Source organism: Mesoplodon bidens (genome assembly GCF_964165515.1).
Source record: "Mesoplodon bidens genome assembly, chromosome: 3".
Lineage (NCBI taxonomy): Eukaryota > Metazoa > Chordata > Mammalia > Artiodactyla > Ziphiidae > Mesoplodon > Mesoplodon bidens.
This window is the reverse complement of record NC_138178.1, coordinates 166,622,126-166,644,886: the sequence shown is the minus strand read 5'-3', so window position 1 is coordinate 166,644,886 and position 22,761 is coordinate 166,622,126. Positions and strand designations below refer to the sequence as shown.

General features: G+C 39.2%; 2 protein-coding genes across 5 annotated transcripts in view; one reads left to right on the top strand and one right to left on the bottom strand.

Moving 5' to 3' along the window:
* CPSF2 (cleavage and polyadenylation specific factor 2) overlaps positions 1 to 16,513 on the bottom strand; it is a 31,168-nt gene extending 14,655 nt beyond the window's left edge. Inside the window, exons 1-8 of one of the 4 annotated variants that reach the window (XM_081230035.1) lie at positions 16,355 to 16,513; positions 8,028 to 8,210; positions 6,793 to 6,952; positions 6,607 to 6,712; positions 5,463 to 5,592; positions 3,622 to 3,737; positions 2,895 to 3,082; positions 1,917 to 2,207 (exon numbers count right to left, since the gene is read on the bottom strand). In XM_081230035.1, coding sequence (XP_081086161.1) covers positions 1,917 to 2,207; positions 2,895 to 3,082; positions 3,622 to 3,737; positions 5,463 to 5,592; positions 6,607 to 6,712; positions 6,793 to 6,952; positions 8,028 to 8,176 — 1,140 coding nt within the window. In that variant the 5' untranslated portion in view covers positions 8,177 to 8,210; positions 16,355 to 16,513. Of the gene's footprint in view, positions 1 to 1,916; positions 2,208 to 2,894; positions 3,083 to 3,621; positions 3,738 to 5,462; positions 5,593 to 6,606; positions 6,713 to 6,792; positions 6,953 to 8,027; positions 8,211 to 12,679; positions 12,758 to 16,354 lie in introns of those variants that run through there. The other 3 variants (XM_081230036.1, XM_081230034.1, XM_081230037.1) reach the window with 3 other exon arrangements.
* Positions 16,514 to 16,600: 87 nt separating this feature from the next.
* On the top strand, positions 16,601 to 22,157 carry NDUFB1 (NADH:ubiquinone oxidoreductase subunit B1). Its single transcript, XM_081230038.1, has 3 exons — positions 16,601 to 16,836; positions 20,965 to 21,109; positions 22,048 to 22,157. Exons 2-3 carry the CDS (start codon positions 20,970 to 20,972, stop codon positions 22,082 to 22,084), a joined length of 177 nt encoding a protein of 58 aa, XP_081086164.1. The 5' UTR covers positions 16,601 to 16,836; positions 20,965 to 20,969; the 3' UTR covers positions 22,085 to 22,157.
* The last annotated feature ends 604 nt before the right edge of the window (positions 22,158 to 22,761 follow it).

The window sequence follows — 22,761 nt, the reverse complement described above, 5'->3', positions numbered from 1 at the left end:
AATTAGAAAACCACTGCACAGTCCAGGCAACACCACTTAGCATGGGCTAGGATGATTGGGAGTGGAGATGGAGAAAAGTAGACAGATTTAGGATATATCTGGAGGTTGAGTCAATAGGACTTGCTGCTGGATTGGATATGGGTAGTGAGAGAAAAGTAAGGAACTGAAAATAAATTTTAATAATCTGCGCATTAGAAGCCTGGATAGTGGTTACCCTTGGAAGGATAGGGAGGATCAGAAAGGGGGCATCTGGAGTACTGGTAATAGTCTGTTTCTTGGTCTGGGTATAAGCTAGACAGGTGTGTTCAATTTGTGAAAATTCATCACGCTGTACACTTACAATATGCAAACTTTTCAGTATATATTACACTTCAATGAACATTTTTTAAATTTCTGTATTTGGGGCTTGAATAAATATGTGGAAAGCACTGCTAGTCCATGACATGAGGAAGACTCAGAGAAGAACAAGTTTGGGAATAGAGGAGGAATAGTAAAAATTATTTTGGATGTCACCAAGTAGAGGGAAAAGGTGATAGATAATGGAGAGAAAAAGAATAACTACAGAAGAAATACCCCTAACAAGGTGAGAGGGCAAAGAACCCTAGACATATGGGGATTCCCTGGTGGCGCAGTGGTTGGGAGTCCGCCTGCCAATGCACAGGACACGGGTTCGAGCCCTGGTCTGGGAGGATCCCACATGCCACAGAGCAACCATGCCCGCGTGCCACAACTACCAAGCCTGCGCTCCAGAGCCCGTGAACCACAACTACTGAGCCCACACGCCACAACTGCTGAAGCCCGCGCGCCTAGAGCCCGTGCCCCGCAAGAGAGAAGCCACTGCAATGAGAAGCCCACGCACCGCAACGAAGAGTAGCCCCCGCTCACCGCAACTAGAGAAAGCCTGTGTGCAGCAATGAAGACCCAACACAGCCAGAAGATGGAACAATGATGATTAGCAGAAGTGGTGAGGTTCATGAACTGAAAGTCCCAATGGGACCAAAGAACTGTTGGCATGAGAGTACTAGAGAAAGTCAGCTATGAGACCAGAGTGGGATGCTTGAGGGAGAGATCTGGAGATCATAACGAGGTTAAAGGTATGACCATGGGAGTGGACAGCAGGATTATGGGAAGGGATGGCTGAGGTGGACTGGAGGACAGGATCATTAAGAAATAAGGTGTCAAGGAACTGAGAGGGCCAAGAAACTGGATAAATCATATATATGGATGCTAAGGTCATCAAGAATAGAGTCCTGAGTATGAGCGGACTGGAAGACTGTGAACCAGGGTCTAAAGTCACCGATGAACAACAGAGAATGACCAAGAGATCAGTGTCTGAAACAAGGAGGGGTCAGTGTATTTTCAAGGCTGATGGCATGAACTACAGAGGGAAGAGAATGGCTTGAAAGCTGCAACGCAGAACAAGGATACCTACCCCACCCAAAGTACACGAAGCATGAAAGAGAAGGCTACAGGAAAAAGAAATCATTAGGAAATAGCCAGATTTCAATTACAGGAAGGATGTGAAAGGAATTTTTCAAAGAGTGAATAAGAATACAGCACATATGTATACTCTCTGGGTATGGTTCCAGAGGATACCATGGAAGGGTTCAATACTGAGAGTTTCCAATTAAGGAGCTCTGAAATGTGTGCTATTAAAGCCTCTCTACTGTTAGTTAAAAATCCTGAAACAACTTCAAGTTTTATTTTGGGTCACTGTTATAAACATCTTGTATAATGTACCCCCCAAACAATTTTAAGATAAGGTTCATGGACTTCCATGGCAGTCCAGTGGTTAAGACTCCATGCTTCCACTGCAAGGGGCATGGGTTCAATCCCTGGTCAGGGAACTAAGATTTCACACGCCACACAGTGCAGCCAAAAGAGAAAAAAGATAAAGTTCACATACAAGCACTTACCTCTATTTCTGTAATTTTTTCAGAAGGATTATCAATTAGGAAACGTGCTAAAGTCCCAGGAGTAGTTCTGTAAGTTAGAATGATCGAGTTTTTAGGGTCCTGGCACCACTGAATAAAGAGATCTCTTGAAAATCCACATTCCAGGTCGGGCTGGCTGGCAAGTACCACTTTAGGGCTAGGTACTCGAGCCAAGTCAGAAAGACCATGACATAGAGAGAGATGACGAAACTGAAATGGATTATTTCTTTTGTCTTCAAAACATCTCATCAATTTATCACTCATCCATTCTACCTAATATGGAGGGAAAAGGTGACAATAATTAGAAAATACTGTATTATAACCTCAATGTATCTTACAATAGTCAAAGAGTTCAAGTTCCATCTTGTTTAAAGTCTTTTTTCCACCAATGGTTGCTTATAGTTGTACCATGTTAATAAGCAGCTTGTCTGTTTCTATTCCCCATCAGATCTTCCCAGACCACTGTTCATCCCTAGAAATCTAATTTTGCATTATGTTTCAGTTATAAGTCACCTTAAATCCTATTCAGAAGGCAGTATATAAGTTCTAAATGAATATCTTACCCCAGACATTGCTACTTCAAGAGAAAGAGCTTATCCAAAAGGAAGTGAAAAACAGATTCTAACAATTATATCCTATGAAGTAGGTTCTATTTTTGCCGTCATTTTACAGATTGTGATACTAAGCATTAGAGAACCAAGTTGCCCAATCTGTAAAATGGGGACAAAAACAGAACCTACTTCATAGGATATATAAGGATTAAATGAAAATAATACACAAAGTGTACAGAACAGTAAGTGGTTGATTTTTAGTTTTTATCATCATCATCATCATTACCAACATTATTATCATCAACCCCAAGAGAAAAAGAAAATCCAAAGAGCAATTAACACATTGTTTTCCATAAGCCCAATCTCTGTAGCAAACACCTTTATTACAAATGATAACATGAAAACAAACCTGGGACTTAGAAAACTCCACCACATTATAACTGACATTATTTAGGAGTGCCAATGAGTAAACACCCAATCCTGCATCTTTAGTTCTCCAGATTTGATCAAGGAGTTGAGCAAGTTCCAAAACTCTGCCTGCAGTGTCCACTGCTATTAACACATTTCCATCACCTCGAAGTGTTTCCAGGACATTTGCTAGAAAACAAGAATGTAAATCCTTATAGAACATAACAATACTTTGCTATAAAATTAAAGATAACTTTATCTCCATGTTTTTACTATAAAGACTATAGTTTATAAGAATGCCATTAACTCTCAATTTTTTTTTCCATTGAAAAATTATAAATTGGTGGTTTCCAACCCTTTCACCCACAGTACACATAGAAAATGACATTTGTATAGTATACTGGGAAAATTGGGTGAATAGGGCAAATGCAATCAGCCTTGGGTTTCCAGGTCACTCTGGTCTTACCTGCCTACCTCAATGAACTTCATTATAAAACATAATTCCCATATTTATACACACACATTTATAGTTTAGATTAGTTAAATTCAAACCAATTAAAGCATCTTTCTGTAAAAATACTGATATGGTCACATAATATTTTTTCAAAAATACTAGAGTTAGCCAATCTCATATGACAAGAAAAATGTCAAACAGAACAGAATAAACAGTAATTCATACTACCATGCACTTCCACAGCTCTGTACAAAGGACAGTATGCAATACATACTCAGAAGTTGCTCGTCTCTTTGTTTTCTCCTGGGCTGCACATACGTAGCATTAAATGAATCTGTGATAAGTAGAGAGGGTCTGCTTAGCATTTCCAGGGAACATCCATTTAAGTGGCTATAACAAAGTTGAGGAAGAGGAATACTTTACATCATTTCAAATAAACAATAGCTCTTCTTACCTAAAAAATAACTTCTTTTATAAGGTTTTTTCCCTTTCTAACTATAAAAGTATACATGTCCCTTGATATGAAAATCTGGTAGATTCAAAAAAAGAAAATTAAGCTCTTCCAGAGTACCATCACTCAAAAGATAATCGATATAATATTTTGGGGTATATCTTCTAAGTACATAAATTTTTCTATGCGTATATAGGTATATGTGTTTTACAAAGGTGATATCCCATGTATATGATTATATACTCAGTTCTATATCCTAGTTTTCTCCCATGACATTAAAATCATTTTCTAAATCTGATTTTTAATAATTATAAAAGCTTTCTGCTGTGTTTGTACAATATTTATTTGGTCATTTCCCTTTATTGATATTTAGTTTACTTTTTTTGCCATTATAAATAATCTGTCAAAGAAAACTTTTGCAAAAAGCTTCAATTGCATTTCTAGTTGTTTCTTTAGGGCACATTCCTAGAAATGTGTTTACTAGAATATATGATATTGCTAAATGGCTTTCCAGAAAGGTTTAACCTTTTTCAGAAAGCTCTCCCTTTTCCAGAAAGGGTCAACCAGAAAGAATGACCAACTCACTAAATATTTCCCAGAAGAATACTACCATTTAAAAACAATTTTAACAGTATTTAATTTAAAAAATCATTATCATTTAAATTTTTTCTTTTTTGACTTTATAACTTTTGTCCATTTTGCAACTGGTATCTTTTTGATTGATTAATACCTGGTCTTATAAATAAGTCTTTGCTCAACTTGAGGTAAATATTTTCCCTCGTTCATAGGTCTTTAATTTAGTTTGTTTCAGACATTTTAAACCTGTATGTAATCAAATCTAGCAGTCTTCCTTTGCAACTTGGTCCACTGCCTCTCTGCTTACAAAGTCTTTTCCAAATCAAGAGATCAGACTCACCAATACTGTTTCATTTTCTATTTAATTCTAATCCAACTGAAATTTATTTCATTATGCGGTAAAAAAAAAAGAACCACAAACCAAGTTTTTTCCCAAAATGTTTGAATACCATTTACTCAAATACCCATCTTTCCTCATTAACCTGTGATGACAAGAGCCTAAAATTCAACTTATTAGTCTTAAATACTTCTTAATAAGATACAAAAGATCTTGAGGATACTGTAATCTAATACAGAATAGCTATGTACTTGATGTACAGAAATTACAAAAGAAGCCAAAACAATTTTATAGAAATGCTATAAGTACAAAATGAAGTTTTAAAATTAAACTACTGTGTCCCCTTTTAAAGGGAGTCTGACTTTAAATATAGTTATATTAGATGTTATTAATGACTTTATCAAAAACAAAAAAAACAAAAACACCCCACCTGCAAAGTTCCTCTAAATAGCAGGTCAAGAATATATAAAATATAATTTGTTGTACAAAAATTAATCTCCTTTGCAACATCTCCAGAGAGATATCTGTTTTATAGAGTGGATATTTGCACGTAAATTTCAAAACAATGCCTTTTATCTCATATCAAACTTTTTCCCTTACAATGCAAATAACTCGGAAAACATTCACTGTTTGGTGTTCTTAAATTGCTCTAGATTTCTAGTTAAAAAAATAACTTTGTTTCTAATTTTCCCTCCAAAGAATGAAATAATACGCATTGCATTTCCATTAGCTTTTGTCTTGATATACCTACATCTCCCTCTTGTGGTTGAAGTCAACTGCATAAACAATTTCTTCTTCTCCATCTTTGACTATCTTCCATATTGTTCCACCTATCATATGACCAGCTGGCAGAGGTGTGATAGACAAGCCATGTCCTTTACCTATGTCAGCAAGATAATGACAGTACTCAGATTTCTTTTTACAACCCTAAAGAAAGTTTATTTATTTTTAGCTATTTTTAAATAGGTAACATATGCAATGATACAAAATTCAAAAGTAAAAAGGCATACAGTGAAATGCAAGTCTCACCCACCTGTCCCCCAGCTACCCCATACCTTCATGCAGGCACTCTTGTCATTTTATTATATATTCTTGCACATATATCTGTGCTGATAAATAGAAGGCTAGAGATTGCCATTACTATTTAATAACTTAGCATGAACTAATAAATTTTAATATTTCTATTGTGCACATAATTATCAAGTGTTTCCATCTTCGCTAACCTCTAAATTGACAATTCTTATCTCATTATGGTAAAGAATGTATCGTATAGAAAACAAGTACAAGCAAAACTGTTAAGACCATTGTTACTTCCTGGCTAATCTTCAGAGTCCATTTTGTGCCATTTTTTCGTACTTATGGGTTCAAATTTATGAAAATGTTTTAATATAATTCTCTCTATAGATGAAAAATGTATACTTAATATATGACTTCCTAACCTAATTAAATGACAATTTTCTTTTAATGTTCAATTCTAGAATTCAGGCATGTTCTACTCTGTGCTGCCATAGCACTTCATTTACTTCAGTCACTACCTTTAGTCATCTGAGCTACTCAACCTACATCTGATCTGCTGTCCTCAACTTAACTGCGAGCTCTTAGGAAGAGAATCTGGCCACACTTACCTTTGTGCGCTATATACAGTAAACACTCAATAAGTGTTTCCCAAATGAAATGTGAAAAGGCCTGAGCTGTTACATTTTGTTAGAATATAGTCTGGAATATTTTAAAATTCAAATGACTTCGGGAAATTTCACAGTTCCCTATGAAAAAAATGCTAATTTTTTACTCTTCAGACAATAGTGCCTATAATTTTTTATGACAAAGTCCCCTTGTACTTTTCAGTAGTTTAAACCCCATTAGTCCAATTATTTACTACTGGAAACATGTTTTACCTTTCAAATTCACAATCTGAGAGAATTTTAACTGTTGTATTTTATCAAAGGCTGCATCCACATCATCTAGTGTAAAGAGGGTAAAATCTTCTGTATTGTGTCGGGACTAAAAGAACAACACAAATAAAAGGTCAAAAATGCTCACTGCAGGAGTGTTAAAAACTTTTTTTTAATTGCTTAAGTTACCTGATAAAGATCATACATGAACATCTGCCCCATTTTATAAACAGGAATGGTTGCATAGATGGCACAGTTCAGACCCAACTTTCCGACAGCATACGGAAGGGCGCCAAGATGGAGAGGATCGGGGTGAGATAACAGTACTGCATCAATCTGGTGCACATGCCTAGAACACAATCAAAATGACTATTTCTCGGTCTTGTTCCCAAGGGTAATGGCAGGATACTCAAAATTAATTTGCCAGTTCTGATTCCTCTCAGTACTCTGAATCGAAGACTATGCTGGGGTAAAAGAGAAAAACTAAGAGCTAAAATTATGTTACCTATGAATTCCAATTATTACTACCCCTGTCCTACATAGAGATCAAAACTATGGTATAAGTTGCACATAAATATATAGTGTCTAGACACATGTTTTTAAAAAAGGAAAAAGAAAGGGAAACAGTAGACACCACACATAGGCTGATTTCAAGTGGCTATCTTGAATACTATTAACGTAAGTTCAAGAACTCAGCTTAGAATTTAAGAAATTGTTAAGGAAAGGAGATTTAAAAGGCCACATATTTATTATGGATTTTTGTCTCAGCTTTTTAGCATGGTGACTGACAGTATATTCATGATAGTAAAACTTCAATTAGTCAATGAATAATATGTTCTCATCGACAAAAAAATAAGAAAAAAAATTTTTGCTACAAGTTTTAAGTATTTTAAATGTTTAAGTCCTGGTTCGTTCCATAATTAGTACAATACTGCTAACGTAACTAAATTTTTCTTTGATGGATTAGTATCCCTTTGTATCTCATGGTCTTTATTCTAAGCACCAGTTCTCAAACTGAATCAAAAGATAACAGGAATTGCATCAAAAGATAATAGAAAATAAGCTAATGTGATTTGACTGAAGAACTTTTACAAGGAAGGTTTTTCCTCTCTTCAAATTCTTATAAACTTAATCTTACTCTTTTTCTAAAATTAGGGTGCCAAAATTTCTACTGAGTTCCATCGGGCAAGTAACAATTAACTTAATATTTTGCTGAATTTCAATAAACACAGCTTGAGTCAATCAAAACTACACACACAAAAAAACAGTCAGTATTTGGCTCTTCGGCATAAGTAAAACTAAATATTTTACTATCAACTAAATTAGAGCAAAAAAGCAAATACTGTGTAACATCAAAATGGTATAACAGCATAAAAAAGAGAAGTTGATTTACTAAAAGGGTGGAAATATTAACAGTAACTTACTTCCTCAGGGAATCTATAATATCCATAGAAAAGTGCTCATCCCAGCCACAGTCCAATAAAAATCTAAACTCATCGACTTGGAGAAGATAGCAAAGAGCAGACTCTTCCTGGACCCCAGAAAGGGTAGTTAATTTGATAATAGATGTCATTTTTTTCGGTCCGATAACAACAATCCAAAAGGTTCTTTCAATAGAAATAAAAACATAGTTAAACATAAAAGTCATTTTAAAGACGTATTTCCATCATGGCTAAGCGTAAAGGTACAAACATAATCTTACACACTCCTGTTTACAAAGAGTCCTTCAGTGGCTCCCCAGTGTGGTTTAATGAAAAGTAGTAGATTTTGGAATCAGACAGACGCGTATTTGAATCTACTCGTATGTGGTTCTGGGCAAGTTAATTAACTTTTCCTCACTTATGTATCCTAGTCTATAAATCATGAGTATTAATATATACATAAAAAGGATGTTGGAAGATTTCAAATAATGTGTAAATTACCTAGAATGGAGGCTACTAAGTTCCTCAATAAATAAATGTATACTAAATTAGTGAACTTATTCTTCACGGTAAATTTGTTCCTCCTTTATTTTGCTCTGTGATGGCAGTAATTACACTGCATTACAGTTATTAGTTTATGGGTCTTTCTCTACTAGTAGACCAGTGGTCCTTAAATAAAGGGACCCACCCCCCCCCCCGAGAATCTGATAAAGGGCTATGGACCTTTCCTTCTCCCCCCAGTCCTTAAAAAAGACGAAAAGGCCCATATACATGTAAAAATGCATGTAGTTTTCAGGGAGTTTAATGTTAAGAACTCTTGAGCTGGATGGAATGTGAGCAACTGAAAAACAGAGGTAGCACCTTATGTTTGTAATTCCTAAAAGAGAACCTGACACATAGTAGGCGCTCAACACATACTTGATAGAATATAGTCAGGATGCCTACTACATATTTCAAGAAGATACAACATGAACACATGTATTGGAATTTAGGACCTAGAATTTGTGTGCTGTTAAACAGATGTTTTTAAAAACATTGATTAGCAAAGTACAACTCCATAGCAACATTTCAGATCTTAGCTTTAGCCTTTCCTGGCTAACTACTCTACGCAAGTGAGAGAGGTCACTGCATATTTCACGATCCCTCGCCATCTGCCCAAGGTCATCTCAACAAACTAAGGTAAACTGCCCACCTTTCTTAACAGGCTGTCAGGGGCTAATCCTGCCATATCTCCCATCCTTGTTCACCTCGGTCACAGCCCAACATCCAAGACTCCTAGGTTATCCATAATCACTGATGTGTACATCTGACTGGACCCAACCCACTACCTCTCCTCCCTCCGAAACCCTTTCAGTATGCCCTCTGGGACTACTGCGCTCACCTGGAACCGCAACCTCTTCTCTGAACATTCTCCTCACCTGCAAATCTTCACAGAAACCTAGTTTCTCCTGCAGGCTTCTCAAGAGGCCTTTTTTCCTCTCGTACTCCCCGACCTCCAAAGCAGGAAGGATGTGCTCCTTCCTCCTCACTGCGGCTTCCAACCTGTCTTCTCCTTCCTCCTCAAAATACCCCAGTCCCATTGAAGGTCATGCTGCCCAGCCAGCTCACTGTGAGCCTTTCCTATTCTTCCTTATTGCTGGCATCTATGAATCTGACCTCACTCACTGAGGACTTTAGTTCCTGACTCAGTCTTCCTCTGAGTAGCATCAGTACTGACCTCTTAGTACTGTGACTGTGACCACCACAGTCACAACCATGACCTTATCATGACCAATAAGCTGCAGCACTTTCAAAGTATCACCTTCAACTATCTCCCTCCCTCACTCCCACCTTCCTTACTCTAGAATTCCCACTGCAAAAATCCTTTAGCCTCACTGGTATCTCTAATCCACTGACTACTTTTTCATTGTCCATGACCCCCTCCTGTCTCCACTCATGTCTTACCATTGGTCAGCGATCCATCATGATTGTTTTGCAAATACTCTCAAGTATCTTGCTGCTCTAATCCTTCTTTGTACGAGCCTGGCAAAATCCCAACCCTCATTGACTCCAATCACTCACTTTGTCTATTCCAGCAGCTCAATGTTGCCAGAAGGGGGGAAAAAAACAATCACAAAACTATGCTATTTGCTCTTCAAATTCATGGCCAAAGATCTCAAACAGGCACTATGTCCTACCTATCAATCTGATTTTTCTTAGTAGGTTGACTTTCCATCTCTGAGAACGTTATTTCACATCTCCTCTTCTCTGCTCAAGTATCACGCACCCCTCTCTCCACCCTACTCTCTGTTGATAATCTCACCTCATTCCTCAATTATAAAATAAAAGTAATCAGACAGTAACCCCTCATTTTCCAAATACCGTATCTGTTAACCTATCTGCATGTATACTGTTGTGTCTCCTATCGTAAGGAACAAATAGCTCAGCTCTCATCCAAGGCCAATCCCCTGTATGTGCTCTGAATCCCACTCTCGTTTCTCTTCTAAAGATAACTTCTTCAGTCATCCCCTCCTTCTCCTGTATCATCAACGAATCACTGATGTACCATTCCTATTAGCATACAAAGATACTCTAGAATTTCCCAACTTAAAAGAACCCTCTCTTAATTCCCCAATCCCCTGCAACTGCTTCATCATTTCTACACTCCCCTTTCACAGCAAAATTTCTCAGAATATTTGCCCACAGATGTGTCTCCACTTTCTCACCTCCCATTCACACTACTAAATCTGACGTCTTTCTCTACCCTATCACTACGAGAGCTTTCATCAAGGTCACTGACAAACCTCTATATAACTGAAGCCAACAGACACTTCTGTGGTCCCAAATAACTGGAAATCGTGGCAGTAATCAACAAAATTAACGGCTCCATCCTCCCAGAAACACCTTCCTCGTCTCCTCTGTCAACCCTCGCCTGGTTTTCTTTATATCTAACTGGCCATTCCTCACTCTCCTTAGTTAATACCTCTTTCTCCCCTCAACCTCTCAATGAGGCAGTGCTTTCCAGCAGGACTTTCTTTTCTCTTTTCTCTCTAGGCAATCTCACCCAATCCCACAGCATTAAGACCATCTGGCCTCTGAAGGCATCATCCTTGAGTCCTTCCTTAACTTGTTGCTCACATCCAATCCATCAATGAGTCCTGCATTTTTACTTCTGTTGTATTTCTCAAGTATAATAATTTCTCAAGTATTTCCTTCTATCTCCACTGTCACCAAGATCTCTAACTAGTTTGAGCTATTATTTTCCCTGCCTCAAATTTATTCTCTCAGAAACATTTTCTGACCACCCTAAAGTCCATCCCCACCTCAGTTACATCCTATAACGTGTATTTTCCTTCTATTTTCCTCAAAATACTTAGTGCCCACCTGCACTTGCTGCTTATTTACTTACTCACTTTGTCCATCCCCTTCTCTCCTCTTAACCTCCACACCAGAATAATGACTCCATGAAAGTAGAGACTTGGTCTATTTTGATCATAGTTATATTCCAACACCCCACGGTGCCTAACACATAGTGGTGGTCAGTAAATGCTTCTTAAATGAATAAATGAAGATGGCTGGTGTTAAATGAGCTTAATGCTATTAGCACACGATTAACAGCTACCTATTTACATATATTTCCTCTGGCTTGGGAGAGCTCCCTGAATGCAGGACTAGGTTTGATCTATTATTGTATCCTTACTATTTTCGCACGTCTTACACGTAGTGGTTGTTTAACAAATAGTTACTGAAACAAAGAAGTTAAAATTAAAAATATATTGACTTAGGGCCTTCCCTGGTAGTCCAGTGGTTAAGAATCCGCCTTCCAATGCAAGGAACGCAGGTTCGATCCCTGGTCGGGGAACTAAAATCCCACGTGCCACGGGGCAACTAAGCCTACGTGCCGCTAACTACTGAGCCCACGTGCCACAACTAGAGAGAAGCCTGTGCGCTCTGGAGCCCGTGCACCGCAACTAGAGAAGCCTGTGCCCGCCCGCGCACCACAACAGAGATCCTGTGTGCTGCAACTAAGACCTGACACAGTCAAATTAATTAATTAATTAATTAATTTAAAAAAGACATTGACGTGGTGTGTTCCTGTTTGTCAGGTATGAGATATACAAAGATGCTAATTCTCTATTTGATGACAAATATTTATAAGTACAGTTTTGGATAGGACTTGAATCTCCCTGCCAAAAAGCTCCCTGTACCACAATTATATTGATGGCCTAAGAGAACCTTTTCCTACTCAAATCTACCTTACCCCCCACTTTCTTTAGTTAGAGTACGAAGTGAAAGTACAGAGTTTCTTGCAGGTAGAACTGAATGAGTTCATGTTGAAACCTGTTTGCAGGGGCCTCCCTGGTGGCGCAGTGGTTGAGAGTCCGCCTGCCGATGCAGGGGATACGGGTTCGTGCCCCGGTCTGGGAGGATCCCATATGCCGCGGAGCGGCTGGGCCCGTGAGCCATGGCCGCTGGGCCTGCGCATCCGGAGCCTGTGCTCCGCAACGGGAGAGGCCACAACAGTGAGAGGCCCGCATACCGCAAAAAAAAAAAAAAGAAAGAAAAAAAAAAAACTTGTTTGCAGACAGACCCAGATTTCAGTAGATGAGAAGAGTTTTATTACAATTGCTTCTAATACAATAAAGCTGTATCTTTGTTAGACAGTCTTTACTCACTGGTACCTCAGTCGTATATAGGATGAAACACCATGAATTCAAAGAAAGAGTTCTTTAAAAAATAAAGAAAGAGGAGCCTCACGAATGCAGTATAAGGACTTACTTCTGTTTTTAATTATGGTATTTAATGTCTATGTCTTGCCCTAAGGTGAAGACCTTGAGCAAGTCGAATAACATATGCTCCTTTTTTTTTTGGCCGTGTGGCAAGGCATGCAGGATCTTAGTTCCCTGACCAGGGATGGAACCAGTGCCCCCTGCAGTGGAAGCGCAGAGTCTTAACCACTGGACCACCAGGGAAGTCCCTATATGGTTCTTTTTTAAAAAAAATAAATTTGTCATAATTTTAGGAGGCCTAATCTTACATAAAAAATAGGACTAAGATAATAAAAGACAAAAATAAATAACATGAAATTGGCTCTAATCAGGGGCTGAAATATGCGGCTTAGGAAATAAGATTTTAAAAACTGACATTAGGGCTTCCCTGGTGGCGCAGTGGTTGAGAGTCCGCCTGCCGATGCAGGGGACATGGGTTCGTGCCTCGCTCCGGGAAGATCCCACATGCCGCGGAGCGGCTGGGCCCGTGAGCCATGGCTGCTGAGCCTGCGCGTCCGGAGCCTGTGCTCCGCAACGGGAGAGGCCACAACAGTGAGAGGCCCGCGTACCAAAAAAAAAAAAAAAAAAAAAGAAAAAAAAAAAAACTGACATTAGCTTATGCTACTGAGAATCAGAAAAGAGGTGGGATCATAAATTATTCGATTGGTAAGGACGGGTAGGCCGTGGGCAGAAAGAGACAGAGAAAAAGCTATTCAAAACAGGGGAATAACATGATCAAAGGCATAAAACAAAAACTTAGAGTACCAGTGACAAAAGTAGCCTGGCACACTTTCATATAAGCAAAAAAATGAAATTAAAGTCCTAATGAATAGAAAAGGGCCAGCTAATGAAAGGCCTTAGAAACTCTGGACCCAGTTCTAATTGTTGAACAGAGAACAGGCAACAGAGAGACATTTTAAGATCACTTATCAAGTAAGATGATGTGATACAGGTAGTTCTGTATTTTAGAAAAACTAGCTGGAGTACATGATTAGATAAAGAAGATAGAGAAAGCAGGGAGACAAAAAAGGAGAGTATTTAGGTATTTAGCAGCACACTTCCTCCTTTCAACTTAGCTGGTTCTATTTTGAGACTAGATTTCTTCAGACTCAAATGTACCTTATAACTCTATGACATGACTTCTTAATTGTTATCTAAATAAACAAGGCTTGAAACACTCCTTGTTTTTTCCTTCCTTTACTTCTTGAACAGACTGTTACCAACTCCTGATTATTTCCCCCTGAGAATGCCTTGTACATTTAATCATTCCCTTTCCATTCCTACTGGAAGTACCTTAATACAGGGCCTCATTACCTTACATTTGGGTTTCTGTTTCTTTGCCTCCAGCCTTTCCTTCCTTCATCTCAACGTATACCTTACTACCAGATTAGTCTTCCAAAACACCCCTGCACATAGGGTCCCTTGCTCAGAAATCTCTGAAGGCCTCCTACTGCTTGAAAAAGCAGAACCTGAATGCCTTAACTGGCAGTGGAGGGAGCCAGCAAGCTGCTCTGACATCACCGCTGACTATCATCATTTTAAGGCCCAGCTCAAATCCCATCTCCTCACTAATCCCTCTATCATTAGTCTAGACTAGAACAGCTCTGTCCAACAAAAATATCATGCAAGCCAGATATGTAATGAAAATTTTTTTTCACAGCCACATTGAAGTTTCACAGGTGAAATTACTTTTATTTAACCCAATATATCCAAAATATTATCATCTCAACATGTAATAATTAAAGAAATTATTGAGATTTTTTTGGTACTGAGCCTTCAAAATCTACTGTGTATTTTATAATTACAGCACATCACAATTCGAACTAACCACAATTTCAAGTGTGCAATAGCGACATGTAGCTAGAGGCTACTGTAATAGCAGAGATTTCTAGACTCTAAAATCAATGCTTTGGACTGTAGAGCATTGTGCTTTGCCACTCCTAAAGCGCAAGTTGGCACCATACTATTCTTACGTACATGTCTTAGGTTTTATTTAATGGTATCACCAACCACTTAGTCTCCCAGACTAAAAATTCTGAAGTCACCCTCTTATCACCATTTTGGCTGCCACCAGTTGAATCCTATTTGATATTTCAGCAATGTCTGACATCCTTTACTATCCTGCCTCAAAGGAGGCATTCATTACCTTACCTGAATGATTGCAATTTCCTCTCATCTAGTTTTCCTGTTCCAAGTTCATCTTCCACACAGCTATCAGAGACCATCCTAAAAAACAAATATCCTCATGCCCCTTCCTTGTGCAAAGCAGTCATTGACTTCCGGCTAAATACTGAATAAAATCTAAACACCTTCCTTGGAAAGCAAGGTCCTTCACAACTTTACCTCAATCTCCCTGTTGCTTCACCAACTGCCCTTACACTGCATGCTCAAGCGCATTCATTCTCCCGCTCTCCCTAAGCATGCCAAAACTTCTCAAGTCTCTGCATCTCTGTACTGCAGCCAGGGATGACCTTCTCCTGAGCTTAGTACATTCCTTTTGACCCTTCGTGACCCAGCTCAAATATTTACTCCTTTATAAAGCTATTTTGGTGTCTCCAGGCAATGTTATTTATTTTTAGTTAGCACAAGTGGGCACAAAGAATATTATGTTGAATGGATATTAAATGTATGGGGGAAGAGTAAAAGTTAATTTTTTAAACTCCAATACCAAGCACAGCGCTCAAAGCAACATAAATGTGTACTGAAAGGAATGAACCTTCACCATATCATAAATCCCTTCGGGGCAGTGTTTTCTGACGGATACCATTTCACCTTAATCATCTATCAGTTACTTGCTCTCTCAATAACGATCATGCATGTTGATGACAACTGAGGGGAACCATGCAAAATCTAAGGGGAAACAAAAGAGTCTGGGTTAGCCCTGGAGCTCAAATGAGAAAAGTCTCCTCCTGGTCAATTCCGGGACAGCACGGGTTTCACAACACGGTCAAAGGGGTTCTAAAATTAAAACTTAGGGCATGGGCAATGATAACGCAGGCTCGCCTGGTCACAGGAAGCCAGACTTGCCGGAGTTAAAATTATTCTGACCTCCTGTTTACTGAAGAGCATGTAAATAGAGTGATGATGCTGGAAGCGCTCAAAGGAGATGCGGTGTGGGGGCGGGGGCGCGGGGGTCTTTGGAGTCGATTAACCAAAAAGAACGCCTACTTTGTGCCCAGTAGCCTCGTGATCTCTCAACCCGAAACCACGGGAAGACCCCGAGCAAGGAGGCTGAGAACAAGGTAACCACAATGCTAAGAAGCCAAAGCTGGCGTCGGATTAACTCCTCCAGCGACGAGAGACTGAAAGGCCGGAGGGAAACAGCAAAAAGGAGGAAAGGAGAGTCTGGGAGTGAATCGTAGGAACTGCCACAAAAGAACGAGAGCTTTAGACACTTGGAGAAGTCACTCTCTTTCCCTCGCTGAACACTTCCGCCAGAAACGACCAGGACAGTCGCACCCGCAACCCTGGGGGAACGTCCGCGGCGGAGACTGGGTTGGAGTCGGAGCCAGGCTCTCCCCGAGGGCCGAGACGTTCCCTCCCCCATCCAAAGGCGCACTGCTTTCTTCCGCCCCCACTTGCCTCGTCAGTCCTCCCCCAACGCCGTCCACTGCCCTTCTCAACCCTTACTCGCATCCAGGTTCAAGAGCGAGAAAAGATGAGGTTGGCTCAGCAGCGCCGGTGAGGATCAGGCAGCAAAAGCCCCTCAATGGCGGCCGCCATTTTGAAACTGGAGGCGAACCGCGGAGGCGGGGAAATCCAGGGTGATACCATCTTCGGGGTGGGAGGGACTAAGCTGGAGGAAGGAGGTGGCATTTACACGGAGTCTCGTCACCTGGGGCCGAAGTTTTATTTTTAAAGAATTTACAATATGTTGAGGCTAAAAGAAATATGAGAAGAGTCAAGCAGTGAAAGGAAGAAGAGGAATGATTTATCGGAGCCACCCCTCCCTTCGAGCGGGCGCGGAGAATGGTGGGTCCCGAGGCCGCAGCTTCCGCCGGCGCCGGTGGCTGGGCTCACTGCCGCCCTAGGTCGTGGTCTTGTTGTTGCTTCCGAGGCTTCAGGTGGGTCCGGGATCCCGGGCGGTCGAGGCAGCGAGAGTCCCCTTTGTGCAGGCGGGGAGGGTGCACCTCTAGGAAAGCCCTCAGCGGCGGTGTGTACCTGCGGGTGGGGGTGGTCTGGGCCTCCCCGTGACTGCAGCGGTCCCCCTTCCCGAGGCTTCCAGCGAAGGAGACAGGGAAAGGCGAGGAAATAGGGATTGCTTTGGGGTGGGCGGCTGCGCTCACGGTTTCCGCCTGGCGCCTTTGGGAAGGGGTACTCTGAGGCTGTCCTAACTGGAAAATATCTTTAGGTTCACGGCTCCTAGGCTGCAGCGGGGAAGGGACTGCTTCTCCGCGAGGATCTCCGATTGGTCCAAGTTGTAGAGTTCTGTCTTCCTCGTTATTCAGGATTGGAAGCTAACCTTGCTCTAAGTCTCCAGCCCTCTTGAGCCGACCATTCCACAAAATACACACTTTTTCAAAACTTAATTTTTTAAAAAGTAATACTTATACTTGATTTCTAGGGCGTATACGTCATTAAGACGGGGTTCCAGATCTCAAGGAGTTCCGTTTCTCCATGCATCCAGAACTGTTTTTTATAGGTTAAGTCGACACTTTTTGATCACTACATATAAAGTGCCGTAGGGACTAATTAGAGTAGAATTTATTTTTTTAATGTCTAGTCGTCTATATTATTCCAGCGTGAATTCAGAGGGGCTTACAAAAATACACACTATATACAATTTTCTTTTTAGAAGTTAAGCGGGAAAAAATTGGGTTGAAGAAAAGGTAATACAGGCATATCTCATTTTATCGTGCTTCACAGATAATGCATTTTTAACAAACTGAAGGTGTGTGGCAACCTTGCATTCAGATGTTGGTTAGCATTTTTTAACAATAATGTGTTTTTTAGTTAAGGTATGTACATTGTATTTTTAGACATAATGCTATTGCACACTTTAAATAGACTTTAGTGTAAACCTAATTTTTATGTGCACTGGGAAACCAAAAAATTCTTGTGACTCGCTTTATCTCTATGTTTGCTTTATCACGGTGGTCTGGAACCAAACTCATGATATCTCCAAGTTATGCCCTTATTAGGAAAAACGAGATAAAGCCAAAAGTAAGGTTAATATAAATGTTGACCTTTATACTTACTGTAAGAGACAGTAAAGCACCAATGAGCTTGGACCAAGGATCCAGACTGCCTGGGCTTTAATACGAGTCTGCCACTTACTGAATCTGTGACCTTAGGCAAGTTGATTGTCCCTGGATTTCCTCATCTGAAAAAAATATTCCTACTGCATTGGGGACATTGTATTAGTTAATACATGTATAGTAATGTGAGGATTACATGAATTGGTGATTATGAAAAGCATTAAGAACCATGCCTTACAGAGAGTACTCTAAGAGTCAGCTCTTTCTAAAGGTAGGGAAAAAATTTTGGATCATTTTGGTATCAAAGGATACATCATCCGTTACTCAATTCCCTAAGTCCATAAGATAAAAACTCGTTTGTTTTGTTTTGTTTCAGGAATAGCATAGCTACTCCCCAGTTCTGAAGTAAAAACAAAATTTTTCTTGAGAGGCCTTCATATAAAGAAGATACTAATAATATGTACAGTGACGTTGAGGGCACCCATGTGGATGTCACTCTTTATCCAAGCCTAGACCTGTCTCATTAGAGATCGTCCCAGGTGCTTGCTGCCCTTTGCCCATCAGATGAAGCCATCTTACTGTCTTGAGCCCGTGATCAAGAGCCTGTCCACGTTCCCCCTCATGTCCTTTCTCTAGGGAAGCATTCTTGCTCACTTTTTATGTCCATCAATTTTTGTCTTCCCTGGTCATCCCTTTGTCTCCGCAGTGACATATGCAGGACAAATGATGCTGAGTGCCACTGGGTCCCAAAGTCCATTTAGTAGTAGATTGTACAGTTGTAATATGAAATGCCTGTGGGGCTAAGATTTGCCATTTATGTCTTTGGGATGGAATCAGGCTTCCATCATGATAGTTGAATCCTGTAGAGTCTCTGTGAGAGCCTGTATACAGCAGGAGTCTCAAGGGCTTGGCTCATCTCTTCTGCTTAGCGTAAAGCCAGACAGAATTGCCTTCTGGCCCTGTTAGAGGAGTGCCAACAGTAATGGCTTATAGCCCACAGGTGGCCATGGGCTTATTTAAAAAGTCTTGGGCTGAGAGTCAGCAATTACTTTTTTTGTTGGTTAAATACAGTTATCTTACAGTCAGCTGTGCTGAGTGTTAGAATTGACACCTCTTAAGAAACTTGAGGAACCTATAAGGACAGGTGGGAGAAGAGATGACCCCCAGGCTTCTCTAGAAACCTATATTGTCTAGTATTTTGTAGTTTAGTGCTTTCCAGGTTACATCATTTGATTAAGGCATGCATTGTTATTCCCCTACTTGACTGGCTCAAGTTTATAAAACAAGTGGCTGACTTGATCGGAATCACAAAAAGTACCTAAATGTTTATCAAACAGTATTTAAGGATCTAAATGCAAATAATGCTAGTTAGGGAATGTACAATGCTAAGAGAACCACCATCTTTTAGGAATAAGGTAAGATTGGTTACATTTACATTTATATGTCCAAGAACTATTTGCAGCAAATCAGCTGGGGAGTTATTTCAAACATCTCATTTACTTACATCATAATTTTCTAAATCGGTGATATTCAGACTGGAATCTGCTGTGTGTAATATTACACTCTGTGAAAGACAGTATGTAGTCATTGTGTGACTTAACCCAGTGCCTTTAGATAGTAAAGCTTGAGAAATAAAGAATTAGAATGTGTGTGAGAACGAGTATCCTAGAAGGAGCAGCAGGAATCCAGTCTACATGATCCTAGCACAGTTCAGTGCTAAGCCCTTTTGTTAGCAGTAATGTATTATCTTTCTATGATGTTGTCCTGTCTTCTCAGCCATAATATAGGATTTATTTATTATAGATTCATGTGCATACATATGTATTTTGATTTCATCTTTGGATACAAATTTTTACAGAAAATTGATGATTCAACTGTGTTTTTATTGAATTACTGCAGATTCATTTTCCATATGATGACTTCTAGATCTTCTATGAAGAAGTCCTCCTCTTCTGCCTTTTAGAAATTCTTAACACTTAAAAAGTCTTAAGTACCATAAATATCAATTAGGGGAAGGGTCTCTACAAGAGGCATTTGGATATGATAGAAGGAGCTAGAGCTTTGGAATGAACCCGAGTTTGAATTCCAGATCTACACGTAATACCTATTTGGGTTAAACTGTATTCTTATCTGTAAAATAAAGATAACAATATTTTGTGTTATATATTGGACTATATGATGGCTCTGGTACCTAGTAGTCATTCTACAAAAGTAAGTTTCTCTGTCCCCATATGTGTTGTAGAATCATTTAATTGATATTCAGATCTGTTGTGACATTATTCAATATGATTTTTTTAAATTTCTCATATGTTTTCCTTTCAAAAATTAGTTTTAAAAAAATAGTTTTCAATAATTACAGCTTGAAAGAATTCTGCTTCTGACAAAATACTATTATATTTGGTTTAACATTGTGAGAGGTTCTAAAAATATTTTACAAATGTAAAGGTTCTAAATCAATACTAGGAGGATGCAAATACTCAGCTTTTGCAGGTAGAATTTTTTTAATACTCTCTCCATTCCTGTGTTAGATCACTGGTGGAGCTAGAAATAAAAGGTAGTAAATTGACTTTAGTGCAGTATAATTTTTTTTTTTTTTTGCGGTACACGGGCCTCTCACTGTTGTGGCCTCTCCCGTTGCGGAGCACAGGCTCCAGACGCGCAGGCTCAGCGGCCATGGCTCACGGGCCCAGCCGCTCTGCGGCACGTGGGATTTTCCCGGACTGGGGCACGAACCCGTGTCCCCTGCATCGGCAGGCAGACTCTCAACCACTGCGCCACCAGGGAAGCCTGAGTGCAGTATAATTTTTATACTAATCATTGTACCTATATAATCTTCATCAAGTAGATTTTAAGTAGTATACTGCATTCTGATGCCAAACAAATGTAAAGAGGCTTATTATGCTTTTAACATCTATATCCTTATCTTCCTGTTTCAGATGTGATTTAAAAGATACTTCAAAGGCAGTTATGTTTCTGGTAATTTTCTTTTTATAGCATTCATGATGAACTTACTTCGGATTGTGCGTGACCACTGGGTACATATACTTGTCCCTGTGGGATTTGTCGTTGGATGTTACCTAGACAGAAAGAATGATGAAAAGCTAATTGCCTTCCAGAACAAGAGTCTGTTATATAAAAGGTTAGTTTTTGTATTTTTTTTATTAAACCAACAGTCAGGTTTTAGAAGTATTCTTCTTAATGTCATTTGTGCCAAAATAAACAGAAGGGGTAATTTTCCCCCCCTCAGGATTTAGATTTAAGTGATATTATTTTGTAGTCTTGTTTGTTGCTTAATCCTTAGACAAAACTCTATGATTACTTTTGGAATGTAAACACGTCTTTAGTTTCTGAACAGGCTATTTCAGATCTTTGAAAGTCTTTTTTTTTTTTTTAAGTCAAGGTACATTTTAACGTAGAAACAGTCTTAAACCAGCTTGCCAAAGTCTCCTCTATGTGCTTTAACATATATGATCTTACACTGTCTTACTTAGGCCATGATGTAGCTGAAAACAATGGCACTAATTGTGGCTTGGTGCTGTGTTCTCAGCAACACTGGTTGAGAGCTTTAGACATGGTGGTTGGGTGATCAAATAGCAGCTGGCAGCTGCCTGGTCCCACTGTGTCTCTGGAGATGGCACCAGAGTTAGAGTTAGCAAGACAGGGTGTCTGCCACTGACTGTGCAGCCAGGCAGGAGGAAACTCAAGGGACAAGCGAACCAAGCAGCAGCCAAAGGTGTTGTGTAGAGGAGGTTCCAGCCAGGGATTTCAAAGAAAGATAAAATGAGCTAGAAAGAATATAAAAAACATTAAATGAACTCACTGAGAGGATAATTGCTTTCATATAAAGATAGACTAAGAAATTACAGTTCTTTAATCTGGAAAAATGAAGAGGTGGTAAAAGTTTAAAATCATGAGAGAATAGAATGAATATGTTGAATCTAATAAAAACTTTTAAATGGGTCAGTTTAATACAATATAAAATACTGAATCCATATTCTTCTGACTTTCCCTTTTATCCTCTCATAAAAGTTTTATTTACACTTTTGCTTTTTCTTTCTTTTTTTTCTTTCCATGCAGGGAATTAAGACCCAGTGAAGAAGTCACCTGGAAGTAAAGGCTGCTGCTGAATTACAGAATGTTCACAGTTTTTAAATTATAAGAGAAATAAAAACACATTCATTACTTAATTTGAAGACTTGGAAGTGTGATTCTTTTTGTGCTGAAATAATTCCCATTTCAAGTAACAGACACACTTAGTAATTAAAAAATAATCACTGAATCATATGGGTCAATTTTTCAGAAAATTTTTTTCAAACATGTTCTTCAAAGGCACTCTAAAAGGATGATGCTAGGATTTTATTTGGCAGAAATCAATAGCTGAAAATTTTAGTGACCTTGAATTTAGCAAAGATATCTTAAATACAATACATAAAGCATGAACCAGTTTTAAAAACCAAGACATTGTACTTTATCAAAATTAAAAACTTCAAAAAACACTGTCAAGGAAATGAAAATGCAGCCACAGACTAGGAGAAAATATTTACAAAACATACAACAAAGAACTTATATTTAGAATATGTAAACTCATAACTTATTAATAAGACAACCCGATTTTTAAAAAGCAAAAGATTTTAACAGACACTTCACCAAAAAAGGCATATGAGAATGGCATACAAGCACGTGAAAAGATGCTCAAATCAGTAGTCACTAGAGAAATGCAAATTAAAACCACAATGAGAAACCACTACACGCTTATCAGAGTGGTTAAAATTAAGGAGACTGATCTTACCA

Bases quoted from the DNA above. Each gene is read 5' to 3' on its own strand.
- NDUFB1 (XM_081230038.1), top strand. From the start codon at position 20,970: ATGATGAACTTACTTCGGATTGTGCGTGACCACTGGGTACATATACTT. The intron at 21,110-22,047 runs GTTAGTTTTTGT...CTTTCCATGCAG, and splicing joins AAGAGTCTGTTATATAAAAG to GGAATTAAGACCCAGTGAAG.